The sequence below is a fragment of the Aspergillus lucknowensis genome (genome assembly GCF_044049455.1).
Source record: "Aspergillus lucknowensis strain CBS 449.75 chromosome Unknown BJX67scaffold_59, whole genome shotgun sequence".
In the NCBI taxonomy this organism is placed as follows: Eukaryota; Fungi; Ascomycota; class Eurotiomycetes; order Eurotiales; family Aspergillaceae; genus Aspergillus; species Aspergillus lucknowensis.
The window spans coordinates 57,047-80,982 of NW_027263603.1; the positions used below are offsets into that span (position 1 = coordinate 57,047).

Here is a 23,936-nt window from a genome sequence, read left to right on the forward strand (position 1 = left end):
AGCCAGATTCTAGCGTGGGATCTATGAGTGTTGCCTCGGAGCAATGACCATTCTCTGCCTGTATCTTGATCGAATCGAATATCCTGGCCTCAACCAGGAGCAAATAGAACTGGGGCTAGGACTGACAAGTTTCATTTGCGCTCTTACTTTCATCGAACTGGCTACTGACCTTCCCACTACCGCTAGGCTCATTTCGAGCTATCACACTTACAGGCTGCGGTGCTGGAGAGGTCCAAACAGCGCGGGAGGTTGATCAAAGCCATCTAGGATAAGAGAAAAATGGCTTTCATAGTATAGGGAAACTGATGGAGTCCCTGGGAGGCGTACTGGCGTCGCTCTCGAAGCAGATATAACGGTGTCAATAGCACGAGCTTTCCAACAGTAGTTGACGAAGGCGTCTGTCCAGCAGGGCGCTTCCCAGAATGATTGGTTGAAAACCACGAAGGTATAAGCAAAGATGCGGACTTCGTCCCGTTAGCTCCCCGAGGTGACGATGCGATTAGGGCTTGGAAGGTTCGACGGGTCAGCGCGGAGGGGAGTCAGCTCTGTTTGTCACTACCGGAGGCTCAGGCGGAACTCTTCAAGTCATAGTACTAGGCGACATTAATGAAGATCATCCACCACAATTTGTTCTCAAGTGCAGTTCGATTATATCGTCCTCTGTATATTCATGGTGGTTATAATGCATCGAACAATCACTATGCGCTAGATTATTCATCAAATCATTACCATCATGGAACCGTGCGAGTATTAATACCGATATTTTACGGTATCTTTGAGATGGTAACAATCCCTTAGTCAGCATACTCGCTGTGAGAACCTCTCGCCTGCTGGTCTTGCGCGCCTTTGGATGCCCGTTTTCAATCTCAGTGAATGGTATCAATTGACCAGGCACCTTCAGAAGCTCCAACGGATCTGGCCTGACCTGTCGTGCTGCTCACGTGCTCGTGGCTGTCAACATCATGGCCTCGGAACCATCGCAAGGGCAACCAACTCCGGAGGACCCTGTGCAGTCGATCGAGGACGACAAGGGCGATGGCGCCCCCAGTAGCATCACCGATGAGCTATGGAAGTCCATGATGGACGTTGTCCTGGCGATCTACGATGTTCGAGAAGCAGAGTAAGTGGGGTTCCCGGGTTAAGTGCGCGAGAGAGAGTGCTCCCGAGCACTCTCCCGCCGCAAAAGGAACTAAGGACTGATGCTCACCATTCGTGTTTCGCAAATCGCAGTGGCCACGACCCCTCGAGACTCTTCCACCGTAGCGTCAATAAGCGCAATGTCCCTGACTATTATGATATCATCAAGGAGCCAATGGCCCTTAGTATCCTGAAACAGAAGATCAACAAGCGAGAGTACAAGAAATTCACCGACTTCGTGCGAGATTGCGCCCTGGTAAGTCGGCAATTCTTCTGGGGATCTGGATTGTTGGCCACTTATCGCAAGACGACTAACTTGATTCGTGATACAGATACCTCATAATGCGCAAACTTATAACCGTCCTAAGTCCCAAGCGTACGAGGATTCGCTCGTGATAAAGGTTTGTAGCAGATAGCACGACGTCCCGCCGGCAGCGTTCAAGTGCTGATAATTATTCACTGGAAAGGATGCATTTATCGCCGAGTTTCAGAAATTGGTCGAGGAGGGCGTTATAACTGCCGAGGAGGCTGAACTTCCAGACCTAGGGGAAATCCCGGAGGCTGATCCCCTACCAGAGGAAGAAGAGGAAGAGGAAGAGGAGGAAGAGGATGATGAGGATGAGGATGAATCTGACGATGAAGGCCGCCGCAAGAAGAAGCGCGGGTCTCGTCCCAGCTCCAAACGAGACGGCGTGAAGGAGGATGGAAATAAATCTGCCGATCCTGACCAGAGAAAAAAACGAGGTCGCCCTCCGCGTGTCGATACACCGATGGAAGCGCGGATCAAGGCAGTTTTGAAGGGCATTCGGAAGCTGAAAGGCCCGGGAAGTCAATTGAAAGTTCGACATTTTGAGCGTTTACCCGACAAGAATGTGTATCCGGACTACTATATCGAGATCAAAGAACCCATCGCGATCGATATCATCAAGCGCAAGTCGAAGCGGAAGAAGTACAACTCGGTGGACCATTTCATGAAGGATATGGACCTCATGTTCAACAATGCAAAGGCTTACAACCAATCGGAGAGTCAGATCTACAAAGACGCCGTTGAGCTGCAGATTGAAGCAAGAAAGCTCGCGGATATCGAGAAGAAGAAACCCGATAGCGAGTATCTCATGGAGGACGGGCGACTACCGCTACCGGATGGTATTCTTCACAAGGGTGAGCTCTGGAAGGTTGGAGATTGGGTTCATATCCAAAATCCCAACGATGTGACCAAGCCAGTCGTGGCGCAAATCTACCGCACCTGGCAAGACGCTGAGGGAGACAAGTGGATCAACGCATGTTGGTACTATCGTCCGGAACAAACTGTTCATCACGTCGAAAAACACTTTTACCCGAATGAGGTGGTCAAGACTGGTCAATACCGAGATCATCGTGTCGAAGAGATTGTTGACCGGTGTTTTGTAATGTTCTTCACCCGCTACAATCGGGGCCGGCCGAGAGACTTTCCTCCCGACAAGGAGGTCTACGTGTGCGAAGCCCGATACAACGAAGAGAAACACAAACTCAATAAGATCAAAACTTGGGCCAGCTGCCTCCCGGACGAAGTGCGAGAAAAGGATTACGAAATGGATTTGTACGAAGTGCCGAGGAAGATCAAGAAAATTCCCAGCCCAATCAAACATCTCCTCAAAAGCGATGCCAAAGAAACCGACGATCTACCGAAACCAACATGGGGAGCAGAGAATGCACCCCCAGTCGTGGGTGCGGTGCACTGTCGTCCTCGAGACGAAAATGTAAGTGACTGACCTGACTTCGTTCCCTGATGAGTCCTGACGATAACTTTTTAGGAATCACCGCCGCCGGAGCCGACTCCATCACCACCTCCCCCAACCATACCCCAGCCGCCCGCACCGTCAGTACCCCGACAAGCATCAGTGAGCCAGCCGCCCACACAAGCCGCTGCGAATAGCCCGGCAAACGCCCTATTGGCCGCAGCAAGCCCTATTCCGTCGCGGTCACCGGCCGCTCCTATCGGAGCTTCACAACACTCACCGGTTCCGGTTCCTCCTATACCATATCATCAACCCCAGATCCCGCCTGCCCAGGTCTACCAATCCAACTTGCAAAGGCGTTCCAGTGGCTACATTTCTCAGGGTCCTCTGCCTGGGGCTTACCAGGCGCCGGTCACCCCTCATACTTATGCTGTGCCTCAGGCTCCGCAATACAGTCAGTATCAGGGGGGTCGTGTGCATGCGCCATCAGCTTTGTATAACCCCAACGCCCCTCGGCCCGTTGAAGTATTCCACCTAAGTGACACAGCGAATATTGCCATTCCCGCGGATATTCGCGAACAGTTCCACTGTGACGACCAGGGTCGTGTACTTTTCTTTTCTAGCCCACCGCTCGATATTGGATCGACAGTACAGCAAAAGCTAGGTCATTCACTCAAGTATTTGGCCGCGAAAGACGAACGCCGGAAGCTGGTTGAGGCCAAGAAACGCAAGGAGGGCTCCGAAAGAGAAGAGCGCGACAGGGCTACCAAACGCCAGCGGGCAGACGAGGAAACAGCCCTTACTTCCCGGGTTGAATTCGCGGCAGAATTTGCGGTCGAAGTCATGACGAAGGGAATACTGAATGGCACAGATAAGATCTACAAAGCTCTATATCAAGGGAATGCCGATGCTGCGCGGAAGGAGGATGCAAGAGCCCGTGAGCAACGGATCCTAGCGGATCGTGCCACCCAGGCAGAGACCGCGCGGATCCTAGCGAATTCGACGAAATCAACGTTTGTCAGTCTCAAAGGCAGCGGGCTGTACATGGACGAGTTCGAGCCTGCAGTTTAACTGAATTTGTGAGAAACGATACTACATTTGGGAGATTTCGTTTTCATCTTTCGTTGTATGTTTTCCCGCTGCCTTCGCTATGATTTTCCCCCTAGGGACTGGTTCAAAATGGAAGTGAGAGGGGCCTGGTCCTGCCTTATACGCGATGATGGCGCACTTTTGAAGGGGTGTTCTGGGTTTGAAGCTGTCGGAGTCATTCACGAGGCCCACAATCGCTCAATTCCTGTATATCAGCGCTAATCTAGTTGAAATCGATGCATTCAACAGCTAGACCTCTTGCCCATTTTTCTACGGTACCGGTACGCTTGTGATACGCATCCCCCAAAACTGGCTCGTTCTTCAAGTTCGGCTGAGGATAAGGGGCAAGCGAACAACCCGTCCACTGACACACTGTGGTCCAATATTAACTGCCTTTGCCTCCCTACCCCTTCTTTCTCTTACTATATCGTACTCGAGCCCCGCTCTTTCTCCCTTATCACCAGGACACCCCTGATCGTCCACGTCCTGCGTGGGTGGGAATACTGAAGCTGCCTACCGAGCACCTGTGAGCCCTAAGATGACACCCCAATATCCCGGCTGCCGAGGATAGTGAGGCTGTGGTGTCTCTAGCGAGACCGCTGCATCATCATTTACTCAGGATGATCACGATCGTATGGCCTGACGGAGCTAAGCTAACAGGTGTGATGCTTAGGGACCCGTGGACCTGTATGCCATTGACCAAAAGCCCCCAAGGCATGAGGGCAGAGATCGCACGCAACCCTCGGGTCGTCGTTTCCTCAAAACCAATCAGGAACTACGGAGTCCAGTCCCTAGATAGAGCCGTACCTTGAGTCACTTGGGCATTGACCTTGTATCGATTCCTTTCCCTTGGTACTTTGTTAGCATCTCACTCCACCAAACGCCACGATGCGTCTACTTTCTCCGTTCGGCTCAACGGCATTCCCGCCTCTCCTGCTGTTAACCATTTCCGTATTGACACAAAGCACGGTTTTTTCATCCCACTGTTCCAACATCTCTTCACTTCTCCCAGGAAAAGTCGTCCTTCCAGGCAGCGACGGCTATAACGCTTCCGAGGCTTCGTATTTTGCACTACAGGCACGTCTGGGTCCTGCTTGCATTATCGTCCCTTCTTCTGCGGAAGACGTTTCTACTGCTGTTAGAACGCTTGCTGAGGCTCCAGACGCCATTTTCGCCATCCACTCAGGCGGACACTCGCCCAACGTCGGTTTTGCGGATACAGACCAGGGCGTCACCATCGACTTGCAACTATTGAGCCACGTCAACGTCGGTGGTGACGGATCCATCGCATCCGTTGGCCCCGGGGCTCGCTGGTTGGATGTTCACAAGGCCCTTGATCCTCTGGGGCTTGATGTTGTAGGAGGGAAATTCGGCCACGTGGGTGTGGGCGGTTTGATCCTCGGTGGTACGTCTACTTGAAAGCCATTTCAAAGCCTCCACTCTGGATCCGAGGTCTAACTATAAGCCCTGATATGGGAACCATGAGAAAAGGGGGCATATCGAATTTCTCTCCTTCGCGCGGCTGGGCCTGTGATAACGTTGTCAACATGGAGGTGGTTCTCGCTTCCGGCGAGATTATCGACGTCAATGACAGCAATGAGCACGCGGATCTCTTCATTGCACTCAAGGGAGGTCAGAATAACTTTGGTGTTGTTACACGCTTCGACCTACGAGCATTTAGACAGGACCCGTACTGGGGCGGTTGCATCATGCACCCCCAGTCGGCGGACGACGCTCAGTTGGAAGCTTACGCGACCTTCAAGGACTCGGTAAACTACGATCCCAACGCCGAGATCGAACAGACCTTTTTCTACATGTCTACGGCTAACGGAAGCGGCTCCACTGGCAGTCTCAACAACATGTTTTACGCTAAGCCTGTGATGAACGCTAGCGCTCTACGTATGTTCAGTGATATTCAGCCACAGATTTACAACACAATGCGAATTTCCAATTCGACGGACTTCACTGAGGAAACAACAGCACTTCAACCAATCAATAATTAGTATGTTTTTTGATATCCTAGCTCTTACCAGACTGTTCTCGACCTAACTAGGTACAGTGTGATCCAAGCAACCACCACGTTTCGCTTCACTCCCACAATCCTACCTCGAGTTCACGCAATATGGAGACAGCTTTGCGGTGAAATGGAGGATTCCGGCATACCCAACCTTGCGCTCGCAATGACATTTCTCGACGTGCCAGCTCTGACACCGACTTCCCACAATAGTCTCGGCTTTCCACCAGACAGTTGCCCAGACAGAGATCTCATCCTGTGCCTGGTTTCAATGCACTGGTTGGACGCTGATTACTCCCGCAGGATCGAAGACGCGACCCAGCAGGTGGTGCGAGATATCGAGGCTCTCGCGGAGGGCGAAGGCCTCGCTTCTCGATACCGGTATATGAACTACGCAGCCGCGACATGGCAGGATCCGATCGCCGGGTATGGGGAGGAGAGTTTGGAGCACTTATACCGTATGTCGCGGAAGTATGATCCCAGGAAAGTGTTCCAGGAGAAGGTGCGCGGGGGGTTTAAGCTGCCACAAGAAGGGGATTGGGAAATTCTAGGGGAACTCGGCAGAGCGAGATACACCTAGGTCATGGAGACGTGGTCCTTGTGATTACCAATAGCCTTGTGCATAAGGCACAGTGATATATTAATACAGCACTCCCACTTTCTAACTGTACTTCGCACCGGGTCCTCAGTTAACATCGCTGGTGGCCTTCTTCCTCAGAGGTACTTCATCCTTGCATAGAGTGCTCCTGGCTCACTCCTATCAACTGTCAAATAATCTGCTGTAGTTACCCTGCGGCTGTATGTACTTTCCAGGGAATAAAAATACTCCTATTAACAGCTCTTGTGGAGCTTGTTCATCGTTTTGTCGACAAACCCCCTGTCTTGGGGTCCAAGTTTGTAAATCTTGGGCTTTTGCATATGTTTCTCCCATCCTTTAACCAAGGGAATCATTATCTACTGTTTCTTCGGATTTGTTGCTATATTACTACGTTGCCCTTTCCCCTAGATCTGGTACTGCACTGTTGGACGACTTGTTCAAGCCTGGAAACAGTGTCCCCGTCTCTATACAACGATATTAGGCTCGGCCACCTGATTTCGAAAGAATAACCACCTGTCCGCAATAGCTCCGGCCTGGACAACAGGTATCCTGTTCCCAGTTTTTTAATAATAATTCTAGGCGTATGCTGTGTTCAAGCATCACAGTAAAGACAACCTTCACGTCACCACCAGACGCACGGAACCAGTACTGAACGTCAGGCCGCAATTTCACCTTCGGCTTGCAATAAGCCACTTCGAACACGGCGTTCGGCCACTGCGTCGCGTCAAGCCGATCCGGGACCCACGCCTGATCTGGTACCTTCCCGCGCATCGCAAACGGGGCAGTCCATTCCCTGTCGGTAGTTGAGGAGCCATACCAATGTCTAGGTAAGGGCCCACCCGCCGGCAGTCTGGTTCCTCTTCGTCAGGGCTTCCAGGTATGCGTATAGCGATTGGATAGCGGTTCCTTCTCAGCAAATCATTTTGACGTTTGAAAGAGAAAAACAATCTTAGGGCAGATGTATCCATCTCACCCACAACAGAGGCAGCTCCCGTTCCGCCCGCCAAAGTGGCTGGATTCGCTACTGCAGGCGTTACCTTTGCCTCTTCAACCACTCCCCAGTGTTGTTCTGAGCATTGAGGGCCACAGCATACAGTGGCGCCGCCGCGAGGACTTTCTTGTATTAGGGTCATGCAGAGATGATAGGATATCCGGGAGGGCTCACCACTTCACGTGGAGTTTCTCGCTCGATCAAGGAGAGGTTATGCCGGTACCCAACCAGAAACGGGAATATAGAGCTTGAGTCGTCGAAGCAGCATTGGTTGTAGTCCATCTTGGAAATTCTTCAGGACCCTTCTCGGTACGAAGCAGAGAGACGCCTGCAAGCAGCGAGGGCTGTGAGTTGCGGCTAAGACTGTCAAGCTTGCTGTGTCACTGAACGTGTTCGGAGCGTCCGCTGGAGATTGGGAATCTTCAGAGCGACCAGAAGAGCCCGAGATGGGAATAGGTGGAGAAATCAGAGTCCGGTCATTCGAGTTACCCTTATTATTAGCTGGGGGTACTGGATGGAATTTGAGAGGGATCTCACCCCTGGTATGGGCAGTTACGGTAAGGTGTTGGAACCCCTCCGCTAACTACGCGCTATCTCGAGATATTTATACCTTTCTGATGGCCTCATCGACACCTTCAACAGCAAAAGCGAGCGAAATTCCTGTGGTCATTCAGGAAAAGATTGAATATGGGAAAAGGGGTGATGCTGGTTGATCCTCGACGATTGAATCAATGGCCTGAGGCTTCACTCGTGATCCTTCACTGGTCGACAGCATCATATCAAGCCCAAGCTACAAGCGCTCGATGACAATTACAGGGCATGGTTCTTCAAAGCCCAGCTCGTTCTATCATCTTCAAGAGGCGGGACTGCTCCTCATGGAGGAGATTCATGAGCAAGGGTCTCGGGAACAGGGACTCTCCATTGCAGTCACGCGAGTTGCTCCGCGGGGCGACCCTGGCTCAAGAGGGCAACGGACGTCAAGACGGGTCAATTACAACCTCGTTGAGCATTGTTCTTTTCAAGAAAAACCCACGAATGATGATCGCTCACAGGTGGGGACCGGCAACTGAAGAGAAATCCTGGTGATTGAAGTTCCAACCAATTCAATCGCCTCTTTAGTTGCCAGTCCATACAGTTCTGCGAAAGGACCGACTCTCCCGGTCAACGGACTGGTGGAATTTCAGCATCCTTGCTGTAGCCAACAATCATTCCCCGACCAACAATCAAAAGATAAATAAGAGAAGCCACCGCGCACGCCATGGAGAGGTGATTCTCCCCACCGGGAACAATAACCTCTGACCAAGATGGGCCGCATTACTATTTGCTCCGTTCTACTTCCCATCCTTCTTGCGTCTTCTGCTGTCGCAGGCCGGACAGCAGGGTCCCTTGTGCGTCGAGTACTTCAGGGACTCAACGCAGAGATGCAGTCCACAGGCAGGTACTTTGGTACATTCTCCGATTCGAGATATCTTTCCGATACAGCATATACCGGAATCCTCAGCAATACCTCCGAGTTTGGGTCGATTACCCCGGGAAACAGTATGAAATGGGACACAACAGAGGTAAGAAACCTTGCGTTGACGTCCGACCCGCCTTAACCAAGCGTGGTACTGAAACGTCGGTTTAGCCCTCAAGCGGCAGCTTCTCTTTTGAAACCGCAGACCAGATCGTGGATTTCGCGTCACAGCATAACCAGACAGTTCGAGGACATACCTTGGTCTGGTATAGCCAGTTACCCGACTGGGTGTCCACAATCACGGACAAGGATGAGCTTCTCCAGGTTATGAACAATCATATCACGACGTATGTGTTTGGGGCTGACCTGGATTCCTTTCGCGCCTACTGCGTTCTTCGTGCTAATTAGTATAAAAGGGAAATTACTCACTTTCAAGGCACAAGCGTCACCCACTGGGATGTTGTCAACGAGGTTGGTTCTCTCTCACGTGCGAGAAATTGACGTCCATGCCCAGATCCTAACACTCTTGCTAGCCCTTTGAAGATTCAGGAGAATACCGTGACTCGGTATTCTATAACTTACTAGGAGTGGACTACATCGCGACAGCCTTCAGAACAGCACGGGAAGCCAGCCCAGACGCAAAGCTTTATCTGAATGAATACAGTAAGCAACGCTAGAGCACAACCAAGCTTCTTTTTCGAGACATCTCTAACCATGTCAAGACAACGACTACGGGGCCAAGGCCGATGCCTTTTATGATTTGGCTAAGAGTCTCGTCGACGAGGGCGTACCTATCAACGGAGTCGGTATCCAAGGCCACTATATCTTAGGCCAGATCACAACAGAGCTCCAGACGCGTTTGCAAGCCCTCGCGGACTTGGGACTGGAGGTTGCAATTACAGAGCTTGACATTCGGATCGAGTCGCCTACTACCGAGGAGGATCTCGAGCAGCAGGCTGCAGACTACGCGTATGTCACTGAAGCTTGTCTTGCTGTTGAAGGGTGTGTAGGCGTCACTGTTGCCAGTTTTACGGATAAGTATTCTTGGGTTCCTACTACATTTGAAGGCTATGATGATGCCTGTCCGTGGGATAAGGAACTGCAGAAGAAGCCGGCTTATACGGGTATTAGTGATGCGATTGCCTAATCGCACCGCTGTTGCTTGTGAGCCATGGGTCTGCTCCATGCGGAGCTATTGATTTACGTACTATGCCCATTAAGCCGTCTGGTCTGTGAATGGTTTAGGGTTGGGAGCATGTTCCGATTAGGCAAAGGTCCTGCGCTTCTTCACCTCGTCCTGGTGCAAGGGACACAGTCGTAAGGGAACTTCACCGTAGATCCAAAATAGCCTAAGAGCGCCAGCACAGAGAAAATCATTTGGTAAATCGCATATATTCTTCCGAGAGCAACCGAAGGCGACAAGCTGTTTTGGTGCATACAAAATCGGTTGTGATTGGTCAATTTTTGTTAAGTCAGGTGACCTTCTAAAGTAGAGAAAGCACGGCTTCTTCTTCCCCTCTCCTCTTGGGTTTCACATCTCGACGTCAAAAGCCCCGGTGAAAATCCTACGGACAAGGGAGGGTTATCCTCCAGTTATCCTCCAGTAGCGTCCAGGTTCTTTCATCGCCAGACTCTCGCCGCAGCTCACTCTTCCGCCAACTTTCCCCGGGTTTCCTGGTGTTGCTCGGCCACCTCAACAGGAGTGCTTGCAAACTTCCTAGCAACTGACTTGTCTCTCGAAAAGAAGATCCAGCTCGGCATACGTGCGCCCCTTTGTTTCAGGTACCCGGAAAAACGCCCATGAAAAACAAAGGAAGGTTATCCCGGCCCAGAAGAATACTGTCTTGCTCTTCCAATTCCATGCCGTGGGGTTAAGCATGTAGGGTGCGACCACGCCACTAACAATACTACAGACGTTGTAAAGGTTCCTTGCCAAGCTGACGGTCTTTGCACGAAGCCGGACAGATGAGACTTCAGAAACAAGAGAGTATGTCACTGTTCCTACCGTCAGGTTATAGCACAGTGCCTGGACGAGTAGCAGGCTTCCAGCCGCCCATGATCCGGCATCGGTGGATGATGGGGCGAGTGATGTGAATCCGATACCCATCAGCAGCAGGAACAATGCTCCAAGGCCCGTGATGTAGAGGGTTCGACGACCGACATGTAACATGAGGAACCAGGCCCCGAAAACCCCGACGAATCCAATGGCGTACTGACCAATCGACATATTGAATGAGTTTGATTCGTCCATTCCCACTTGGACGAAGAAATATACAGAGTTGTTCATGAAAGCAGTTCCGCAGAGCTGCTGTCCTGCCCAGGTGAGGCAGCTGATCTCGGTCCTTCGCAAGTCGTGGCCCTTGAAGCAGTCCAAGTAACCCGTTCCGTGGCTCATTTGCCTTTCGAGTTCGTTCGTGTGCGCCATCACCTCGACGGTATCATCGATGCTGAAGTTAGGGTCTGCGGATTGCACGGTGAGGCGGCGAAGAGAAGCTTTTGCAGCCTCCACCTTACCATGCCGGACAAACCACCATGGGGACTCTGGTGCAAGCGCGACGCCGATAATCAATGGGACAGGCCACATCCACTGGAGGCCGTAAGGAATCCGATACGCCCACTCGTCAGTCCGCTTAAGCAACGCTCTTAACACGCCGGTCGCCAGTAACTGGCCCATAACCCAGCACAGGTTGATGTAAGTTGTTAAGTAGCTGCGCAGCGCCACAGGACAGACCTCGGACGCATAGGTCGCAGGGAGCGTTTGGAACACACCCCAAGGAATTCCCATTAATAGGCTTCCCGTCTGAAGCACTTGGACAGATGGTGCAAAGAAGGGGACGAATATTAGCGCCGTTATGGTTGTCAGCGCTCCGATCATTGTCTTGCGGTATCCGAAGCGCTCCGCCAAGTAACCATTGAGAAAGAGACCAAGGATTTCACCAACTGCTGCACCATTGTACAGACCAGATTGCCACGCCGCCGACGGCTCATACGAGCCATCTGGCTGCAGCTCTCCATACTTTCGAACCCATGGTCCGAATGCGAAGAAAGAAGTGACAAGCAGCAAATCATACCCTTCCATAATAACCGCCGTGGAGAGGAGGGTGGACCATCCCGCCGCCTTTGGGTAGAGGCGGAGACTAGAGGCGGAGACCTTCGAGGAGTGTCGTGGTACGTTCCTTCTCGATGGTCCGCTGGATGCGTTCCGTGTCCTCCTGGAGCTGGTTTTCCACTTCTTGGTGGCCCATCTTTGCTGCTGGTGTTGAGAGGAAAATGGAAAGCAAGCCCGTGATTAGGAATGAAAGGCCGAAGACCCTGGATTCCTTGCCAGCGGCCGAAGGAAGGCAAACCCATTCTTATATCTCTCGTCAAGCGACCAGGGCACTCGCCACGAGGGAACGGTCCACAAGATCCTTCTGGGGTCAAAATCCTGGAGAACTGGGGAATCAGGGGCTTGTGTGGCATTTCTTGCTTGACGGGGCCGTCTCGTCAGCCACAGTGCAACCTTGTGAACTGCCATCCCATCCTTGGTAACGCTGATTTGACTTTCTCTGCGACAATCAACTTCTGTCAGAGATCTTGTCAGTGGATCTTTCTGTTTCTGGCTTGAAATAGCGAGCCTGCACTCTAGAAACAAGACTCGTGTCCACCGACGGACAGAAAGCGGGAGACTTGCTCCCCGACCTGCCGGGCCCTCAAAAACCAGGCCAAGAGGAACTTTCACTCCAGCGACATATTTCGAAGTGGCTCTCTTGCTTTGCTCCAAATTTCCATCAACAACTGTGTGTCGCTTTTGTTGATATCTCGGTCGATTGAAGTATGTGAATGGCCCAAATCGCTTCTGCATCTCCTGTTCAGCCTGCCTTCGATGGCCAGCCAGCTTTTGGAAAAGCCCTTCGAGGGAGAACCGGCTCCTTTTCGTGTATCCGCTTATCACATTCGGTGATCCCCGCAATTCGCCACCGCAGGGGAAGCGTCGATCCAATCTCCTTCAGGAGTTGAGCCTCGCCAATGCGCACTCCCGTGCGGCTTTAGTTCTCGACGAACGACGCTTGCATGAGAATCCTGTCGACCGGTTGTCGCAGCGGATCAGAGCATTATTTTGGGACAATCTCACTCGGCGGATCGATACTACCAACATCGCCCAAGTAGCGAGGGATCCGAAAGACTGGACAGACTCCCCCCGATCAAGAATCTATGTGCCTTTCGGCGCGCTTGATCAGTTTGAGTACTCCTCCGCATACAGCAAAGATCATCCCGAAGTTGACCTGGATGTATGTCTTCTCCCGGAGCAAATCACGGAATCCTACGTTCGGGATCTGAATGCTGCCCCTGGGTTGCTCGCGTTAGCGGTTGAAACGACCCTTAATTCAGATACTGGGACGAAGGAGATCCGTGGTCTTCCTTTTGTGGTCCCTGGGGCGAGGTTTAATGAGCTCTATGGCTGGGACAGCTACTTTATTGTCCTTGGGCTCCTACGCAGCGGTCGTGCTGATCTCGCCCGTTCGACTATTCTGAACTTTTGCTTCTGTATCGAGCATTACGGCAAGATCTTGAATGCGAATAGGACCTATTATCTGTGTCGATCACAGCCACCCTTTCTAACGGACATGGCTCTGAAAACATATGAGCAAATCAAGCACGAGCCTGGGGCGCTAGATCTACATCGTTTGGCCACCCAAGCAGCAATCAAGGAGTATCATACCGTGTGGACGGCGTCGCCTCGGCTTGATCCGGTCACTGGACTGTCCCGATACCGACCAGACGGGCTTGGAGTACCCCTGGAAACTGAAAAGTCTCACTTCTCTGTGGTCCCCCAACCATATATAGCGAAGTACAAGTGTAGCATGGAAGAATTCATCGAAGCTTATAATAGGGGAACCATTGCCGAACCCTCGTTGGACGAATACTTCCTACATGATCGTGCGGTGAGAGAGTCGGGCCACGACACAACGTACCGACTAGAGCACGTCTGTGCTGACCTTGCGACTGTCGACCTTAACTCGTTGCTCTACAAATATGAGACTGACATCGCGTTTATCATTCGAACCTACTTTGCCGACAAGTTTCACCTGCCTCCTGGGTTCGGTCCTTCCCGAATCGAGACATCCGCAACATGGGACCGTCGCGCGAGGACCCGCAAAGCACAGATGAACAAATACCTATGGAACGAAGAAACAGCCATGTACCTGGACTACAACATTAAAACGGGCAAGAAAATGCCCTACGAATGTGGAACCACATTATGGCCGCTCTGGGCGGGATTAGCCAGCCCCCAGCAAGCTGCCTTGCTGGTGAGCACATCTCTCCCAAAGTTCGAGCACTATGGCGATCTTGTAGCGTGCACCAAGGCATCTCGAGGACATATCAGCCTTGAACGGCCCAACCGGCAATGGGACTATCCATACGGCTGGGCACCGCATCAAATACTCGCCTGGGCGGGCTTGATGAATTACGGCTATCGAGCGGAAGCACAACGATTGGCGTACAAATGGCTGCATATGATGACGCGTGCGTTCGTCGAGTTCAACGGAGTTGTCGTGGAAAAATACGACGTGACCCAGCCCGACGGCCCGCATAAAGTGGATGCAGAGTACGGCAACCAGGGCGCGGACTTCCGCGGCGTCTCACGAGAGGGGTTTGGATGGGCGAATGCCAGGTATATCTGCGGATTGGATTTGATGACGACTCATATGCGACGCGCATTGGGGGTGTGTGTGCCGTACGAGTCTCTATAGAGACTTTTATATAGATACATTTTCCGTTCCAGAGCCCCTGAAGCCCACGAGAGCTGACGTGACAATACAATACATGAGCCTACGCAATTTCAAACCCCTGTTTCCTTCCATTTCAGAGGCGAGCCTGGGCTCATCAAGCTGGATAGCCAGTGGGTTCGAAGGCGTATTAGGAGCAATAGGAAGCCACGCTACCTTTATACCGAGATTCCGCAAGATAGAATGCGCCCTAGCAAGCGAGTACCACTCCTCCATAGGGAACAGAATGTATACCGGGAGGAGATAGGGGACGCTTAAGTCGCCAGAGGCCACTTAGATGCGAGAGTACAAGGAGCTAACCCCCGACGATGCCGCTGGAACTCGGAGCGTAGAACAAGGAAGCCAAAATAGATAATAAAGATGAATCATTGACTCGTAAGCTGTGTACATACCAAGCGAAACTCAGAGAGAGAACATAGAATGTACAGAGACAGTTCCCAGTATGGATGGGGTAGACATATAGTAAGGCTGGAGGTAAAGTAGGTGTAGGTAGGTATAGGGCAGGATAGGATAGGTGGGCGAGCGATATCTTGGAATAGAAAGAAAAGGATGGGAAATCAACAGCGGAGGAATTGGGCCAGACTATTAACCAATGGTGTGGCCTTGAAAGGGAGGGCGAATCGAAACATCTGTTGGAATTAAGGAAAGATGCCCCTGGTCAACTGAAATGCAATGACAACCACGTTTTGGAACACCAGTAGCTCTTTTTCCAATCCAATCTGGAACGCCCCTCAAAAACACCAAGATTTATCTAATCGGCGATGGGTGATGGATGGAGAAATGCAAGGCCATTATGGCATGGATGAATGATGGATGGATGAATGGACGGATGGTGGTGAGTGACGGAGAGTCGCATGATTACTGAATTCCAAGTCCCATAGATAGATCGCTTAAACGGTTCTATGCAAAATTTCCTCCGATGGCAAGTAAAGCGAATGGTTTTGGGTTGAGTATTATGACCATGCCGTGGGCTGGTACCAAACAATGATGGCCGTCTTTGTTGTTCTTCGTGGATTCGTTTGATACTTCATTCTTGGTTGGGAAAGAAGACACCAAGATTGCAATCTTCATGCCTGCAAATCAGATGTCTTTCCCGACGTCGAGGGCTCCTCAGCTGTATCAGTCTTTGGAGCACTCCATGATGCGCTGTTCCGTTTATTATTCTCCTCCTCTTCCATCGAGAAAACGAGGTCACCCTGCTCCTCATCAATTTTGCTTGCGCCAACTGGCGAGGACACCGTGCGATCCAAGCGGTTATTAGCACCGGCACCGACAGATGGAGTATGTCGAGCCGAAGAAGGGTGCAGGGATAGGCCGCTGAGCTGCTGGGATATCATCGATGTTGATGTGTTCCGAGGCGGACTGCCGATAGGGCCGAGATTTGGGCTGCCAAAGTTCATCGAAGATTCTCGCAGGGGGGAGCCCAGATGCGTGAGGGACCCGTGAGCCTCTTCTTCCTTCTTCTGGCGTTGTTTTGCGAATAACGCGCCAAACCGAGAAGGGCTGGAGGCGAGAGGAGAATTGACTTTAGTGAAACTAGTGCTCATACCGAGCCCGCTGAGCTCCTGATCCGTGCGGGAAAGACGACGGAGTCGTTCTTGGGGGGTGAGCACGTCGTCGTGAAGGTTCATCGGTAAGTAGTCCTCTTCCATTGGGAAATTGCTATCTTCCCAGTCATCCAGAGCTGTAGGCCTAGGGACACTCGAGGAGAGCATTCGTGGTTTCAAGGTCCGTTGAGAGTGTAGTAATCGTGGTCCTTGGCCATCCTCAAGCATACCAGGCGGTGATGATCCAATAAAGGAGGGAGACTGCTTTTTCGCATCCGAGCCATAAGCAGCATCGCGGAGATTCCGGAGAGCATCCGAGGGCGGGTTTGCTCTCTGTGCAGGTGGAGACAGCTCGATCCCAAATCTTGACGGCACGGATGCGGCTACCGGGCCATAACGAGCAGCGTGTGAGATACCTTGACTGTCGAATGAAGCTGGAAGAGGCGCATCAAGAGCAGTAAGATACTGATTATGGTTTGGAGACATGGGAAACCGCAGCTCCTCAACGGGTGAGCCATAACCCGAACCAGCGTCGGAGGCCAGCCCCGTATCGATCGACGGGATAGTATCATACGGGGGTTGCTGCGGTTGTTGCTGCTGCTGCGACTGGATCGCTGCGAATTCCTCTTGAGTTGGGAGCTGAGATATGTATCGCGCGTCATGCCCATTCATTCGTTGTTGTGAGAGCACGGAATTTGTCAAAGCGGAGTCCTGGTTGATATACGCCTGCGGATTGACCCGACCGCCGAGGTTGAGATGGCCGCTTCCCATTCCCACACCTCCGCCAGAGGGCCTATTGACCCGTCGTCCGTCAGGAAGGATATGGGCCAGTGCACATTTCGCTCCGAACTTGCAGTTACCCTAAATGCGCGGAAACAGAAAACTTTAGCGACAGTCCATTTACAAGTGTCAAATCCCCCGAGGAAAGAGTTACCTTTGTGAAGTATTTACAGGGTGCGTATTCGATCGCAGCATCGGTGGAATGGAGGAATGGACAAGCAGGTCCTGCCTGGCAGGCGCCTTGACGGAAGAATTTGCACGGAACATGCTTCGTATCTATGGCAAACGGCAAATGGATTAGCTCCCGGTCACACATTCAATGCAAGGGAAACAAAAGAACTAAGACTTGAAGCCCGCATAGCTCTCAGACTGCAAATAGCGGGTTGGAGACTTACTGCTCTGGTTTGGCGGACTGCGGGCAGCGACGTCGAAGCCCGAGGGATTGCGAGAATGGCTGCCGTTTTGGAGATGCTGTGGGCCGGACGGCACCGGGAGAGGAGCACGGCTTTTCATCTCGGGAGCCAGGCGGTTCTGGGAGCGGGAGGAGGGGGCAGAGGGCGTCGAGGGCTGCGAAGGATGCGAGGAAGAGTTGCGAGAAGCCGACACCTGCATCTCCAAGACTGAAGAGCAGAGGCGGAGGAAGCAAAATCTGGAGGGGTTGATCGGACCAGCGGCGAGTGGGGGACCCGTTGGCGGTGTGGGAAGAGGATCGGAGGACGTGAGAGCGACAAAAGAGAAAGACGAGGGTGAGAAACAAGACAGAGATTACCGATGGAGGGATTCGACCCTTCAAGAGGGGTTGACGAGGCTATTCACTCGATCGTGAGGGGGTTTCGCTGGTTGTCTTCGTCTTCACTTCCCCGAGAACCGCTCGCGTGCTGATGGCGAAACAGGCTCAAAACAGGTGCTGAAGTCGATCGAATCAACCAAGGAGAGTCCTGATTAATGTTCCGGTGGCTTAACTTCCATAAAAACTGTGGATATCCCCGACCGCGCGATATCTCGCTACTGGGGGTATATATATTCGGCTACTCGCTGCCCAATGGGTAGACGTAGCCTTATCCCCAACTCTACGTTTCAAGAAGTCGAAGACATTTGTTCGATAGCTTGTGGTTGACAACACTTGGGCAGGAAAACCAAGACCGCCATCGACGTAGCATTGGGTGCTGTCGCTATGGCTGCTCTGCTTGGATACCTGATCGAGGCCTGGACAGGTACCCGCTTTGCTGTGGAAAGCGCGGTGGCGTCACCTGGCAGCCGTGTTGGGTCATTCACTCCAGAGCCCCGATGACTGCTGTCGTCTGCCATGTTCATCTGACAGTGATCCCATTTAGGAAATGGCGGATCTCCGCCGGGTCGAAGCTCAACCTCGAGTCTGAACCTCAAGCCTCGAACTGATCCAGTCGCATCCCGTCGAATCACAAGCCTGCGATTTACACTCCTCAGATGGAGAGCGGGCCGCCGATCGCACTGGCCCACGAGTCAATGCACAAGTGTAACCTGTTCCTCAGCAGCCGCTCCGCATTTGATCGAAACTAGATCATTACATTTCTGAACGATCTGAGAAAGGCTTCCTAACAGCTTATCGCTTTGATATTGGATGTGAAGAGGAACGAAAAACGACTCGAGCATTTGGCTGTCGGAGCCACAGTGGGACATGAATGACGATGAATTTGTGAATTCATAATGGGATGACGCCTCGTGTTTGAGGCTCGGTAAATGAGAAATATGATCTGATGTCATACAACTATAGGCTTTCGCCCACAGAGGTGGTAGAGTGCTCAGAGAGGACTACCCTCCAATCCAAGTTGCTCCTGTGAGAGGAAGTATCAGTACGTATAAGACATGGCAACCAACTGAGAACAGGATACGATCTATACCTACCCAGAGCTCCTCCCGAGTTATACCCTCAGGCAACGTCTCAGAACACTTACGCCAGAGATCACGGCAGATCTGCGCCCGGACCCTGGCCTGCTTCTGCCAGAACTTCCAATCCCTCCTCGCTGCCTCCGTCTCCTGGGGAGAGACATTGGCCTCACCGTCACCTTGAACCTTGGCCAACTGTACACAAAGCGACTCTTTCTCCTCCTCGAGCCTCTTAATCTCTCCGCGAAGCCCAGAGACCAGAGGCACCGCGTTGAGGGAACTCAATTCCGCTTGCAGTTTCTTCTCGTTCTCCTTCAATCCGAGCAGTTGCTCCTGTAGGCTTTTGATCTCCTCGTCCATGACGGCGACAGTGTCTGCGCTCTTCTCATCGACCTCCTCCTGCGTAGCATGGTAGACAATTTGTTTTCCTAGCTCGTAGAAGACGTCACGTCCCACCCAGCCACGCTCAAGAGTACGTGATGAGCTTACCGGCTATTCGACATTCAATCTCCTTCTTTTGGTGTAGTTCGCGCAAAGCCTTGACCGCGTATGCTATATGACAACCCAGTCAGGAACGGGGATATTCATAACCGACGAAGAACTCGCCCTTCGTAACCTTGTTATGCAAGTTTACTGAGACGTCAGTGGCCTAGAAAAACTAAGATTAGCACTAATATATCACCGAGTCCCGTTACAGAGAACTAACAGAGTAGGGACGACTAAATGACAAATGGATAATCCTCAGCCCAAGAATCAAAAGATAAGGGCAAGGGAGAAATGTCTACTTCTGCTTCCCTGCATATTCGGAACGCAATCAGTTGACCTCCCAGGGGAACGGATGCAAGAATTCCGAGACTCACGAAGATAGTCAAGAATCAATGCAGCGCCGTCCGTGGCAGCTTGATGGGTGTTAGCTTCTCAAAGGCCGTCTAGATACTCTGGACCTTGGTAGCTCACGCTCGCCAGTGGCTTGTCTGTCGTTTTTTCCTTTCTTTTGTGTCATGGTTATGGGATATAGCTGTGAGATGAACGAAGCCAGGGAGGATCTTATAGAGGCTTCTGATGGAATTGAAAGTGAAGACTTGACGATCAAGTGAAATGAGTACAGAAGCCGGATATTCGGACAATGAAAGTCTCAATTAGATCATCACGTGGAAGAATGACATCGAAAGATGATGGGTCTATCCAAAGCTTAGAAAACGAAAACAAAAAGAAAGGCTTAGAAACAAAGAGCTGTTATTATTTCCGCCCAGATCAGGAGTTGCATGCGGGGAGCGAGACGACGGAGCTACGAGACAGAACGAGGCCAGTTCCATTCTTTTCCAAATTTTTACAAGAAACGAATAAATATGTGCGTAAATGAAATGATAATCCGGGTATCACATGACAATCTAGACGATGTTAGAAGATATCCTTAATCATAGGATTGGGGTGACTTACGCAATCGCTTTCCTTGGAAGCAGTTGGAACGCCCATCTCCTCGAAAGTCTTGGGGCCTTTGCCCGGTTGACTTCCTGCTTTTCCGGGCTTCTGGGCGGGAGGAGCTGCTGAGGAAGTAGCAGCGGGTTTGGGCGTTGCAGAGGGGGATTGCATTGACGCGGCACGCGGAGGGAAGTTCGCGGAAGAAGGGGAAGGCACACCGCCGGGGTAACCAGACATGGGCGTGCGCGCAGGCTTCCGGTCTGGGACGTTGTCGAGGCGTTGGGGACGCCTCCGCACATCTCTCTGAGGCTCGACCGGCGCCTGGTAGCCGACGTCGAGTTTGGGTGTCCCCGGGCCGCTGGGTGGCGTTGTGTTTCCAGGCACGCGGTGTCCCATTGGTCCAGGCCCGTATGAAGCGGCACGGTTATATTGAGAGACATTAGGGCGAATGTTCGGGTTAATTCCGAACGCAGAGCTAGGCCGATTGTCAGGTGGGTATCCAGGCCGGCGGTCGGGATAGGGGGCCGCAGATGGTGGGTTGGAGTCTGAAAGACTCATCCTGGAAGGATCGGGCATCTCGAGATTCTCCGCAACTGGCTGCATTGCCGGCGCCTGTGAGGCTCCACGTTGGTGGGACACATAGCGAGTCGACTTTATGCGTGCGATTGCAACCTGTTCGTGATCCCTACGTGATAAGGTCTTCGACCGCGAGATACTATCAATCCGGCCCGTAGCATCTTTATTTCCGCTCGCTGAAGCTTTCGCATACCAGCTTTTCGCTTCTTTAATGTCCACTGGCACATAGATTCCAACTTCGTAAAAGTAACCTAGGGCGAATTCGGCTGTTGGGAGGCCACTTTGAGCTGCCCGCTGAGCGTAGGTGAAAGCTAGTTCGTCATTTTTCTCGAACACCCCCTCATGTCCACAAAGGAACCATTTACTGATAGCCATCTCCGCGTCTGGCTCACCCTGACGCGCGGCAAGCGCATTGTAATGCAGGGATAGTGCTGGGTTGAAATCACAGCCAAGCTGGCACAGTTCATATGCGGCTCCCATCTTGACCTGTGCCTTGGCGAATCCATGGTAGGCGGCCTTTTCGATGTTGATACGAGATGCGTTGAGGTCGAGAGGAAGATATGTTTCAGGAACATTCACTTGAGGCAGCTCTCGGGCGAGAAGCATGCCATAAACCTGCATTGGGAGCCATTAGTGCCTGCAATGCAGATGAGAAGAGGGGAATCACACATAAGCTCCTTGAGGGGCATTTTCGTCGCATGATTGCGCAGCGAGTCTGATATACTCCAGGCCCATCTGGTAATCCTGACGCTGGCCATGTTGGCCAAGCAGGATCATCATACCCAAGCGCTATAGTAAAAGCGATTAGCATGCGTTGAATAATGCAAGGCAAGGAGAAAACTACATAATAGGATGCCGAATCCGCAAAAGCGACGCCCTTCTCATAGTGCTTAATCGCTTTCTCTGGCTCTCCAGAGCTTTCAAATTGCATTCCGATGCGATACTCTGCCCTCGCGTAGCCTTTTTCTGCAGCTCTTGAATAGCAGCGGAAGGCCTCCTTCTTGTCCACACGGTATCCGAACTTGCCGAATTCTAGCCACATACCCTTGATGAACTCAGCCTTCGGATGGAATTGATCAGCTAAAAAGTTGACGATGTTCATTGCGTCACTTCGTAGCTGGCGCTCAACTTGCGGGGTTTGTGGACGCGGCGGTTGGATCACAGATAGGCGCGCCTCGTTTTGCATGGCAACCTCTACATAGGCCAAAACATCCTGAGCCCATGCTAGCTGCATCTCGGGGTCGTTGGAGGACAACACCGGCGCCCGTGCCTTCTCCAAATTCGCTTCTCTTTGTTCATCGGTGGGAGGCACATTGGGGGGAGGGTTCCGTAAGACGGGGAAGGGCGAGAAGTTCGGCGTGTCCATCACGTTGTATACGGCCGCAGACTGCTCGTAATGCGTCGCCTCGTAGCCAGAGTGAAGAGGTTGGCCCTGCACGACAGCGGCGGAGGAGGTTCGCTCAGGGAAGCGCGAGCGGTCATACTGGATGGGTGCGTGCCCCTGCTGCGGCATGCGATGGGGAGCGCGGGCCTGGTGTTCAAACTGGGCAATATTGTCCTGCATGTTTTCGGGGACTTCTGGCATGACCCTGCTAGTCGAATAATTATTGATCCTCGATTAGCAACACATCCGAGAAAGGAACAGGATTCAATGAGGTTGTGCGGACAATGGCTGATGATTTTATGCTGGGTGAGGGGTGGCTCTTTTGGATTGAGCATAGCGCGGTCGCACCTTTGGGGAGACGGGGAGATGACTTCTGGCATGTAAAAGTCGTCCTGGCCCCCTGGATACCATGTCGCACCCAGGCCTCCCTGGCCACGGCCTTGTTGTGGTGGTCGATTCATTGTTTGCACGAATCAGCCGCTTCTGGACTATGACTCTTGTCTTTGCTTTTCTTTCTCCTTTTTTTTTGGTCCAGCGGATTCCACCCCTGCCAATAATTTGCTGGGGCTTCGTGTCAGACAAGAGCTCTCTCGTTGAGGTTCTCGGTGCTGGCGGGGTCATCAAGGCATTCCCGTGTGAAAAGGAAGGGAAGGAGCGGGAGGAAATGTACGTGATGGAGACGCGACCTCGTCAGGCTCAAGAGAAAAGCGACAGAAAAGGAAAGCTATCTGGAGTTCAGGAGTAACAGGAAGGGATTTGCAGCGTACCCAACAGGAGGGAGGGGAAAGGTCTCGGAAGACCCCACGGGAATCAACAACCACCAGCAATCGCGATGGAGCCGGTGGACCAGGCTAAGAGACAGACACTGGCAGTTCGGAGATGAAATTGAACGCTGTCAAAAAGAATGGAACGAAGACGTCAGGGATCAAGAATACGAGCAATTATTGTGACAATCATCAAGAGCAGCAGGAACAGTGGGTTTTCTATCGCTGGAGCCTCCCAGGCTGACAGGTAAAAATGCAGCTGTCCTCTCCCCTTTCTTTCTTTCTCACCTCATCGCAACCGCAAAGCTTGTCAAGCTCGTCAGGTCGAGCACGTCGCCGTGGAAAGGAGTGGTGATTATTAATAGAAATCAGGTTGCTTTCTGGGAGCTTCAAGCCCCCAACAGCCAGGTCACGTCCTTCAGCTGTTCGCCGAGGCTATTTTTATCAGGCTGAGCCCCAGTGGGAACCTGAAAAACTGCGTTTACGACTAGCGCGTTCTGTGTCTTGTCTTGTGTCTTCCAGAAACCACGCTCCACCACGGAAGTCCCTCCTTCGCTTTTCTCCGAAGTGGCTGAGGTCCATCAATCATGCAGGGGTGGTTCAAGGCTGCCTGTCAGCCTCCTGAATGAAGTTCACCCAAAAAGAATAATCTTTCTTCGACGATCTGAGGTCAGAATTGAAGGTATGCTCCCGCTGCTCCGTTTCTTCATATCCTGTTCGCCTCGACCAAATAATAGGGATGGCATCGCCCCTCAAAGTAGTCGTGCTTGAGACTCGTCTAAGATGTTGTATATAGATTCCATCCCTTAAACAGTAATGCCAT

General features: G+C 52.0%; 8 protein-coding genes across 8 annotated transcripts; 5 read left to right on the top strand and 3 right to left on the bottom strand.

Annotated features, from left to right (window-relative positions):
• The first annotated feature begins 822 nt into the window (after window positions 1-822).
• Window positions 823-4,245, top strand: BJX67DRAFT_275442 (putative RSC complex subunit (RSC1)). The gene is made up of 5 exons (XM_071026550.1): window positions 823-1,120; window positions 1,231-1,393; window positions 1,470-1,538; window positions 1,605-2,876; window positions 2,931-4,245. Exons 1-5 carry the CDS (start codon window positions 963-965, stop codon window positions 3,924-3,926), a joined length of 2,658 nt encoding a protein of 885 aa, XP_070881899.1. The 5' UTR covers window positions 823-962; the 3' UTR covers window positions 3,927-4,245.
• Window positions 4,246-4,649: 404 nt separating this feature from the next.
• On the top strand, window positions 4,650-6,724 carry BJX67DRAFT_275483 (FAD-binding oxidoreductase). Its single transcript, XM_071026552.1, has 3 exons — window positions 4,650-5,349; window positions 5,436-5,946; window positions 6,004-6,724. The coding sequence occupies exons 1-3, from the start codon at window positions 4,833-4,835 to the stop codon at window positions 6,536-6,538; spliced, it is 1,563 nt and encodes a 520-aa protein (XP_070881900.1). The 5' UTR covers window positions 4,650-4,832; the 3' UTR covers window positions 6,539-6,724.
• A 2,244-nt stretch (window positions 6,725-8,968) lies between these two features.
• BJX67DRAFT_374930 (endo-1,4-beta-xylanase) lies at window positions 8,969-10,150 on the top strand (the record flags this gene model as incomplete). The annotated part of the gene is made up of 5 exons (XM_071031625.1): window positions 8,969-9,109; window positions 9,175-9,350; window positions 9,420-9,474; window positions 9,537-9,666; window positions 9,726-10,150. 5 exons carry the CDS (start codon window positions 8,969-8,971, stop codon window positions 10,148-10,150), a joined length of 927 nt encoding a protein of 308 aa, XP_070881901.1.
• A 1,368-nt stretch (window positions 10,151-11,518) lies between these two features.
• Window positions 11,519-15,289, top strand: BJX67DRAFT_390904 (glycoside hydrolase; the record flags this gene model as incomplete). The annotated part of the gene is made up of 2 exons (XM_071034690.1): window positions 11,519-11,599; window positions 12,969-15,289. The coding sequence occupies 2 exons, from the start codon at window positions 11,519-11,521 to the stop codon at window positions 14,736-14,738; spliced, it is 1,851 nt and encodes a 616-aa protein (XP_070881902.1). The 3' UTR covers window positions 14,739-15,289.
• On the bottom strand, window positions 15,290-17,945 carry BJX67DRAFT_275571 (putative spindle poison sensitivity protein Scp3). The gene is made up of 3 exons (XM_071026553.1): window positions 17,497-17,945; window positions 17,256-17,377; window positions 15,290-17,182 (listed from the first exon to the last, which is right to left on the bottom strand). Exons 1-3 carry the CDS (start codon window positions 17,711-17,713, stop codon window positions 15,842-15,844), a joined length of 1,680 nt encoding a protein of 559 aa, XP_070881903.1. The 5' UTR covers window positions 17,714-17,945; the 3' UTR covers window positions 15,290-15,841.
• A 703-nt stretch (window positions 17,946-18,648) lies between these two features.
• Window positions 18,649-20,158, bottom strand: BJX67DRAFT_275599 (putative TBP interacting domain protein). The gene is made up of 8 exons (XM_071026554.1): window positions 19,925-20,158; window positions 19,828-19,866; window positions 19,753-19,762; window positions 19,674-19,686; window positions 19,574-19,616; window positions 19,457-19,519; window positions 18,986-19,395; window positions 18,649-18,915 (listed from the first exon to the last, which is right to left on the bottom strand). Exons 1-8 carry the CDS (start codon window positions 19,968-19,970, stop codon window positions 18,883-18,885), a joined length of 657 nt encoding a protein of 218 aa, XP_070881904.1. The 5' UTR covers window positions 19,971-20,158; the 3' UTR covers window positions 18,649-18,882.
• Window positions 20,159-20,346: 188 nt separating this feature from the next.
• Window positions 20,347-22,550, bottom strand: BJX67DRAFT_385163 (putative chitin synthase activator (Chs3); the record flags this gene model as incomplete). Its single annotated transcript, XM_071033798.1, has 4 exons — window positions 20,347-20,358; window positions 20,408-21,580; window positions 21,635-21,754; window positions 21,810-22,550. 4 exons carry the CDS (start codon window positions 22,548-22,550, stop codon window positions 20,347-20,349), a joined length of 2,046 nt encoding a protein of 681 aa, XP_070881905.1.
• BJX67DRAFT_365229 (uncharacterized protein) lies at window positions 22,532-23,795 on the top strand. Its single transcript, XM_071030255.1, has 2 exons — window positions 22,532-22,554; window positions 22,633-23,795. The coding sequence occupies exon 2, from the start codon at window positions 22,759-22,761 to the stop codon at window positions 23,092-23,094; it is 336 nt and encodes a 111-aa protein (XP_070881906.1). The 5' UTR covers window positions 22,532-22,554; window positions 22,633-22,758; the 3' UTR covers window positions 23,095-23,795.
• Window positions 23,796-23,936: the final 141 nt, after the last annotated feature.

Excerpts from the sequence above, each read along its gene's own strand:
- BJX67DRAFT_275442 (XM_071026550.1), top strand. The coding sequence starts at position 963 with ATGGCCTCGGAACCATCGCAAGGGCAACCAACTCCGGAGGACCCTGTG. Across the intron at positions 1,121-1,230 it reads TACGATGTTCGAGAAGCAGA|TGGCCACGACCCCTCGAGAC; the intron begins GTAAGTGGGGTT and ends CGCAAATCGCAG. Across the intron at positions 2,877-2,930 it reads GTCGTCCTCGAGACGAAAAT|GAATCACCGCCGCCGGAGCC; the intron begins GTAAGTGACTGA and ends ATAACTTTTTAG.
- BJX67DRAFT_275483 (XM_071026552.1), top strand. The coding sequence starts at position 4,833 with ATGCGTCTACTTTCTCCGTTCGGCTCAACGGCATTCCCGCCTCTCCTG. Across the intron at positions 5,350-5,435 it reads GGGCGGTTTGATCCTCGGTG|GGGGCATATCGAATTTCTCT; the intron begins GTACGTCTACTT and ends CCATGAGAAAAG. Across the intron at positions 5,947-6,003 it reads CTTCAACCAATCAATAATTA|TGTGATCCAAGCAACCACCA; the intron begins GTATGTTTTTTG and ends AACTAGGTACAG.
- BJX67DRAFT_275571 (XM_071026553.1), bottom strand. The coding sequence starts at position 17,713 with ATGCAGGTGTCGGCTTCTCGCAACTCTTCCTCGCATCCTTCGCAGCCC. Across the intron at positions 17,378-17,496 it reads CAGTCCGCCAAACCAGAGCA|ATACGAAGCATGTTCCGTGC; the intron begins GTAAGTCTCCAA and ends CGTTTGCCATAG. Across the intron at positions 17,183-17,255 it reads CCTGTAAATACTTCACAAAG|GGTAACTGCAAGTTCGGAGC; the intron begins GTAACTCTTTCC and ends CCGCGCATTTAG.
- BJX67DRAFT_275599 (XM_071026554.1), bottom strand. The coding sequence starts at position 19,970 with ATGACACAAAAGAAAGGAAAAAACGACAGACAAGCCACTGGCGAGC. Across the intron at positions 19,520-19,573 it reads GCATAACAAGGTTACGAAGG|CATACGCGGTCAAGGCTTTG; the intron begins GCGAGTTCTTCG and ends GTTGTCATATAG. Across the intron at positions 19,396-19,456 it reads GATTGAATGTCGAATAGCCG|GAAAACAAATTGTCTACCAT; the intron begins GTAAGCTCATCA and ends TCTACGAGCTAG.
- BJX67DRAFT_365229 (XM_071030255.1), top strand. The coding sequence starts at position 22,759 with ATGTCGCACCCAGGCCTCCCTGGCCACGGCCTTGTTGTGGTGGTCGAT.